Raw genomic sequence first — 7783 nt, forward strand, 5'->3', positions numbered from 1 at the left:
TAAAAGATCTGGACTAACTTGACAAATTGATCTGAGATCTGAACAGGTTCGAGTTTAAAAAATAAAGAAAGGATTAACTTGATCTGATACAGCAAAATATCCAGGTCAACTCGGGATAAAACATGAGTGAAAAACCGGTTGATTTTTTTAAAATAAAAATAAAAATCTTGGGTCAGCTGAGTTAACTCTCCCGACCTATGACCCGAACCTTGTCTCGAGTTGACCACTGAGTCAGGTTTTAAAACTACAATAATAATAACTTTTATTTTTACGCTAACTTGGTTAGCCCTCCTGATCCATGACTGGGGTCTTGCCCCGAGTTGACTCTCGAAACAAGTTTTAAAGTTATGATAATAACCACTTTTCTTTTATGTTGACCGAGGTCGATTGATCCTCCTAACACGCGACCCGGGCCTTACCCCGGGTCGATCCTTGAAGTGGGTCTTTATAGCTATGATGATAACCACTTTTATTTATGTTGAATTGGGTTAACTCAGGTTGATCCTTCTAAGATGAGACCTCGACCTTATCACGGGGCGACTTTCGAGTCAGGTTTTAAAAATATGATAATAATAATTCTTATCCTTATGTTAACCCGGGTCGAAGGTCAACTTCACTTATGATTCGGACCTTGCCTCAGATTAACCCATGAGTCAGATTTTAAAACTATAATAATAATAATTTTTATTCTTATGCTAAATCGGGTCAACTGACCTGTGACCCGAGCCTCGACCAGTGACTCGAATCTCAACCAGTGACCCGAGCTTTGCCCTAGATCGATCCCTGAGTTGAGTTTTAAAATTATGATAATAATCATTTTTATTCTTACATGTCTTGGTTGAAAAATTTTGAAACTGAGAGTTTTTTACAATGATATTTTAGGACTAGAAAATAATAAATATTATCTCTATCACTAGAGACATATCACTTCTATACCTCATGTTTTGAAAATACATAAATTCACTTAAAAATTATTTTAGAGACAAATTTATTTCTATATCTTTGTCTCTTCAACCAAATACATTTTTTTTATTGTCTCTATCTTAGGACACTAACTAAATGCTAGGGCTACAAATGTTATTTTCAATTATATTGTTTTGATTTTATTAAACAAAAAATCCTTAAAAACAATATCATTTTATATTGATCCAGTTAACCCATCTAATCTGCAACTTGATTTTTAGAATAAGATATAACAATAAAAAAAATAGAAGATTTTTTTTATTATTATTTTTATCAATAGACCATTTGATAATCATTTTCCTCAATAATATAAGAATTTTGTTAGGGAAAAAAACAAATTGTTATTTTTCTTCACTCCAATCAACCAAGTATTATATGTATGTTTATTCCAACTACGTCGGATATAATACGTGCATGTAAATAAAACAACGAAATTTATGATTTAAAGTAATCATTTGGGCAACGCAATGATTGCAAGTTCCAGCTTCCCAGGGTTAGTAAGAGTCACAATCTTGCCTTAAACATGCTTGTACATAACTACATACCTAGTTTGATCGTACAAAAGCAAGCATAGTAAAATGAGTGACTAACCTTGCAAATTACATGTCAATGGAATGTTAAAAAAAATATTACAAAATACCTGTGTTTTCCATGAAGCAGTTGCAGTTGTTCACAAGTTTGTTTCGGATGTGATTTAAAATATTTTTTATTTATAAATATATTAAAAAAATATTTTTTCCATGAAGAAGTTGCTCCCAAGTTTGTTTGGGATGTGATTTAAAATATTTTTATTTATAAATATATTAAAAAATATTTTTAATAAAAACATATTAAAATAATTTGAAAACATAAAAAAATTAATTTTAAATAAAAAATTAAATTTTTTAAAAATATGCTGTTCAACTGAGTTCCACATGGATTGATCTAGTTATAAAACCTGATTTAAAGATTAATCTAGTTTGAGGTATTAACTTGATTCCACCTAAATTAATATGAAAATATTATTTTTTTAAGTAACATTAAAATGGTGTTGTTTTTATAAATTTTTTTAGAAAAAATCAATGAGCTTTTAATTAGATTTTACTAATTAATCTTGTTATGAGTCAACTCAGATTATTAACTAGATTAAATTATATATATATATATATATTTTAATCCGAACCAATCCAAATTTATGGCCAGTCTCAAGTTAACCCAATGTATCATGCACCACCGGCGAGTTATAAGTATGGTTTAGCTGTCATTTGATGTCTTTCATTAATTGTAGTCCCCCAGCCCACGTGTGTCTCTTTATTTATCCATAATTGTAGGTTATGTTAGGTTTTTTTTAGGTAAAAAATTAAATTTCACATGTGACCGCCTGTTGCTTTACTGATCGTGTTTTTTCCGATTTTAATAAAGGATTTGTCATCACTTTTTGTTGAACGGAGGGAATTTGACCTTGACAGTTCGTAATTTTCTATTAGCAAGATTTGGTACTGTCGTTCCAACTTTGAATTGACAAATTCATATTATTAATTTCTAATATGGGAAAGATTCAATTTCCTCATATTTTAATGTTGAATCTAATGATAATTTCAATCAGAATTTTTAAATCCGCCTTATTTAAAACTCGGATTTTAAGTTTTGACAGATTACTTGTGTTAATTTTAATTTTATTTAAATATCAAAACGATATCGTTTTAGTTAAAAAAAACAAAAGTTAATAGGTTGTAATCGAGTTTTTGACCAGTTCTTGCCAGGTCACTCCAGGTTTTAACTTTTTCTATTTTTTCTTAAACTTAACCTGGTTCCAGCCCTGGGTCAGCCGGGTCCAGAGTCAAGCCACCAGACTAGACCGAGTTTTAAAACTATGATTTCAAATCCTAACTTTCAAAATAATTTAGCAATATACTACTCTATTCGGTGTTTTTGTGACTTTTGAAAATTAATAAAAAAAAAAGAAAAATTCAAATATAAAAATATATTTGGTATTGCGAATACATCATTGTTTTTAAAATTTTTATTTATTTTTTGTTTTAAATTAGTTTTTTTTTATTTTTTTATATATTAATGTTAAAAATAAATTTTTAAAAATTAAAAATTATTTAATTTATTTTTAAAATAAAAAATATTTTAAAAAATAATTATTATTACAATGTGAACTACACTCTAAATAGCTTTTATTTTGTTCTGACCACCAAAACAAGAACGCTAATTTTAACTTTATATCAAGAAAAATTATACCATGCTTGTATACGGACATAAATAGATACGAAAATGACATAAAAAAAATTATATATAGTAAAAAAAATAATAAAAATATTTTTATCTATTGAAAAAAAAATATTTTTTAATTTCCTGTCTCCTGTTTCTCTCTCTCTAGTCTCTATCTCTTTAATGTCTGTAAATCTATTTAACAGGTGAGCCACTATCTAATATAAAAAATAATTTAGCTTATAATTTATAAAAAATAAAATATTGCAAAATAATAAGTTTCTTTGATTTTTTTCTCAAAATGTTTTTTACAAACCTTTTAAACCAAAAACTTCTTATTTATTTCCCTAAAAAAAAATCCTATTTATTTACTAAATCTCTTAGAAAAAAAACTTATATGAAAGCTCCTAAATAATTTTGGTTAAAAAAAATATGCAGCAATTTTTAAGAGAATTAATAAATTTAACAAAGTACACAAATAAAAAAAATACTAAACAAATCCAAACTTTAGGGCCATTTAGTAATAATAGAAAAATCCAGGAACCAAACTACAAAACCCCCCAAAATCTTTTCAAAAACCCTCAAAATTAGGGTTTTACTTGCAGTTCTCAAAATCTCTGAGAGTCAACAATGGCAGAATCAATGTGCAGAACCCTACGAGACGGATCGTTAGAAGGAGAGCAAGCACCAGCTCTTACTATCAAAGATACTGCAGCTTCTCCTTTCGGTTTTCACGTCTTCTCTCACGTGCTCTCCCAGCTCTCCTCCTTCATTTTAGCCTCCAAATCCCAGTCCCGGTTTGTCCAATTCAAAACCACGCCGTTTCTGGTCCCTTTTGTTGTTTTATTAATTTAATCGAGATTAATTAATTGATGTTGCAGTGCTATTGTGATTGTTGCGTTTTCACGGAGCCCTTCGTTTTACGTGGATTTACTGAAAAGCAGAGGGATTGATGTAAATTCATCTCATAAATGGTAAAAAGTTTTTTACTCTATACACACTGTTTGGTTATTGTGAAAGTGAAGGAAATGGAAAAAAATATTAAGTGTTTATATATATATAATTAATTCTTATGTTTTTGGTAAAATCGTGTTATTTTTTGTGATTGTAGAATGTGTGAAGTGATTTATGGGCGGGGACATGTGGGCTGAATTATTGTTGTTGTAGGGTTCAGATTTTGGATTGTTATACGGATCCGCTTTGTTGGAAGGATCAGCTTATGGGGCCGGGAAATTTCATGGATGCTTCCCATGAAACTTCTTCAAGTTTGAGCCGTGTCTGTAAGGATGTGAAGGATTTGGACAAGCTGTACTCTATGATTCTTGAACTGGGGAAAGGCAAGTTCTGTGTGAATTTTTGTTGCTGCTTGGTTTTGTATGTGAAAGATATGGCAATAATGGAAGTAGAAGAAAAGTGGATTCTTCTGAGAAGAATTGTGCTTAAAAAACTGTTTGGTCCATCAGTTGGTTAATTTGCTAGTAGTTTTTTGTGTTTTTACTTGCAGGGTTGGTTGGACAAGGAAAGGATCGTTTTTCTGTTGCCATAGATTCGGTAATTCTGGAACCTGCAAGTTTGAATCTCTGATAACTGTGTTTAGAATATGAAAAATTAGGGCTATGGCCATCGCTGTTAAGTTTAAATGAAGTTCAGGTGATCCTGCTGGTGTGGTCTAATGATTTTCTAGTAAATTGTTGCCTTAGGTCTATAACCAAGTTCCACTTCGTTATGTGTGGTAATATGAACAAATGGATTGTAGGTTGCTTTTCTGTGTGGAAACTTCTTGTCAAGTACTGATATGAGCCAAGAAGTATTTTGGGTTACTATATTGGATGCCTCTGTTAGAAAGTATCGTTCTGTTTTGGATGTGACCTGTGGAAACTTCCTGTGAAGTGCCAATGTTTTCCCAACAAACCTGATGAGGACAGGCTTAGCCAGAGGGAAGGCATTATTAGGGATTGTATGTCTGGTGTCTTACTTCAGAATATTAGGAGGTTCTATGCTGAAATGGATGGATTTGATTGCATTTCTTGTTTTCTCCTAACGCACGTGGAATAAATTTGAAATATGGTTCTTAGAGCAAAATATGCCAAAAGGTACTTGCATAGTGCTTTTTTGTCTCAGTTTAGTTCAGCAGGCATGCTCACATGAATAGTGCCCATGGAAAACCCAGAGAATTTGTTGATTGGTATCGAAATCATTCTCCTTATTTCTCGAGGCATGTTCTAATGCAGTAGAATGGATCCTAGGACATAGAGATGATGTTGGCTATCCTTGGGAATGACACAACGCTTCCTTCATCATTACAGTTCTTCAAAAACCTGATCAATACAGAGTATATTTATTTGCTGTTAAATCACCAAAAGAACAATTTCAATCTGTTATCATAATTTAATAGTTTTTGTTTAACTTGTGAGATATTGAACTTGTGGTAGTTTGTCCTTTTATATAAAATTCTAGTGACAGCACAATATGTCAGAATGCTCAGTTTTAATGTTGAGTAGTCTTTCACGTCTTACAGCTCATATGTTTGCCCCTTTTCTTCTATGATTTCATTCTGATGGATTCTTCACAATTTTAACCAGATAAATGAAATGCTAAGACATACATCTACACCAACAGTTGCAGGCCTTATAAGCAACCTTCGTAGCCATGGTATTAGCATTTATGTTCCCCCCCAGACTTTCTCTAATTTAATGCACTGTTTTCCTTTGATATTCTGCTGTTACTTGGCTTAGAACAAGAACTATATCTTTGGTGTTTAAATACATAAAAATTAATGGTTTGCCTTTCCTTTTAAATAAATCTGACTCCTTTAGGATTGGCAGAAGGGTTTTGATGACATTGATGTGGTTTAATATTGAGTGTATATTCACTGTTGTTTCATGATTGCAGAACAGATTTCTAGCATCTTTTGGTTGTTACATTCAGACCTTCATGAAGTCAAAGTTACATCTGCTCTTGAATATCTGTCCTCTGTGGTGGCCAGTGTAGAACCACTGCATCAAACTGCTGGTGGAAAGAGAGGGGATTTAGAAAACCTCTCTTTGTTGGAACAGAACTTTGGGAAAGGAAAGCTTCAAGTCCGATTCAAGCGCCGGAATGGGCGTGTTCGTGTGGTGGTGAGTGTCTCTCTCCTTTTCTCTCTTTGCTTTCTTTCTTTCTTTCTTCTGTTTTTTTGGAAGGGTCTGGCGGGATCTGTTGCCCCTGATTATGAAGCATCAAATTGCTGTAACGGATTTTTATTCTGTTTTTAGAATGAAGGATTTCATATTGATCAGTCAAGCAACAATTTTACATCTGTTTCATCTGAAGATGGGCTAGTTAATCAAATTAATCAAGGCCTTGTGCCAAAGGTCTGTGTGGAGTGCTCTCTCTCTCACACACCAGTACATGCACCCATGCACATGTGCACCCCCAAGATAGCAGATGTACTTTGTGTAACTTCACTCATTTTTCTGTAACTGGTGCTTCTTTCAACAGGTGCAGTTTAATCTAGAGTTAACAGAGAAAGAACGGATTGACAGGGCTAAGGTTGTACTGCCTTTTGAGCACCAAGGTGTGGAAACGTGGATTGATTAATAGATTTGATTCCTTCACTTGAGATTTTATTTAATCTTAGAAAGTACAAGATGTTTGCTTCTACATCAATTCTTAACCTTCGCTTTTGTTTGCTTTAGGAGACGGTGGACCTATTCATATCTATGATGGTCGAAGATCTCTTACAGAGAGCAAAACTGAGGCAACTCTTTCTTCAAGTGGGAATTCACAAAAAACTGACTCTGGTGAAGGTGAGATAATATATTTTCGTGATTCAGATGATGAGATGCCAGATTCTGACGAGGACCCAGATGATGATTTGGATATATAATATATACATGCACTGTTCATGATTATGAACTGATGCCAGAGTGCATAAATTGTAAAATATAGGATCTCATTTTCCGGTTGTTTGCACGTCCCTTAAAACGGAAATCAATTTTTATTTTTTACTATTTGACTATTTTAGTACGGCATAGGAGACCTAGAAAAAAAGGTTATTCCTCGGATCAGTGTGATGCTAATTTTTTGATAAGAGGCAGCGCTATGCTATATAAATGGATCCAGCAGACTTCTAAGCATGCAGAGGATAGCAGATGGAGGAAAGACATTAAGTGTTCTACAACAACAATGGGCATCTAGGCTAATGGGAGTGCATCCAGTCCAGGAAAAGATGGTTCTCAAGTTTGAGTTGTATCCTTGCCAGTTCAAGAACAATTTAGTGTTGTCAGCTCTATGAAGTAATTCCTTTTGCTAGCTTAAGAGGAATGCGTAATGGCCCTGTCCAGCATACATTTTCTTGCCATAAGAGAGAGCTTCAAAGTGGGTGTATGGCCTTGCCCTGATTTTAATGGAAAGGAGTAACCACCACAAGGATCACTGGACTGGTAAAACAAGTACGAGCCCATTGCATTCTCTTCACGTTGGGCAACAGTGAGGGATACAAGTACAAATCATCTAATACCCAGTATATTTTCACTTTTTTGCGAGCATACTCCATAAATATAGAAAGCGCTGTGTTTTGATTTAACATAAGATTGCTATATAGGCTGACACTTGTTGCTCGTCAAGTGACTTCTTTCTAGGA

The 7783-nt window shown here is 33.0% G+C and overlaps 1 protein-coding gene across 1 annotated transcript; it reads left to right on the plus strand.

Annotated features, from left to right (window-relative positions):
- Positions 1-3731: 3731 nt before the first annotated feature.
- LOC133698583 (elongator complex protein 5-like) lies at positions 3732-7458 on the plus strand. Its single transcript, XM_062121559.1, has 9 exons — positions 3732-3956; positions 4041-4133; positions 4327-4496; positions 4664-4710; positions 5742-5811; positions 6052-6278; positions 6414-6512; positions 6640-6715; positions 6837-7458. Exons 1-9 carry the CDS (start codon positions 3790-3792, stop codon positions 7025-7027), a joined length of 1140 nt encoding a protein of 379 aa, XP_061977543.1. The 5' UTR covers positions 3732-3789; the 3' UTR covers positions 7028-7458.
- The last annotated feature ends 325 nt before the right edge of the window (positions 7459-7783 follow it).

The sequence above is a fragment of the Populus nigra genome, chromosome 7 (assembly GCF_951802175.1).
Source record: "Populus nigra chromosome 7, ddPopNigr1.1, whole genome shotgun sequence".
Taxonomy (NCBI): Eukaryota; Viridiplantae; Streptophyta; class Magnoliopsida; order Malpighiales; family Salicaceae; genus Populus; species Populus nigra.

Excerpts from the sequence above, each read along its gene's own strand:
- LOC133698583 (XM_062121559.1), top strand. The coding sequence starts at position 3,790 with ATGGCAGAATCAATGTGCAGAACCCTACGAGACGGATCGTTAGAAGGA. Across the intron at positions 3,957-4,040 it reads GCCTCCAAATCCCAGTCCCG|TGCTATTGTGATTGTTGCGT; the intron begins GTTTGTCCAATT and ends TTGATGTTGCAG. Across the intron at positions 6,279-6,413 it reads ATGGGCGTGTTCGTGTGGTG|AATGAAGGATTTCATATTGA; the intron begins GTGAGTGTCTCT and ends TTCTGTTTTTAG.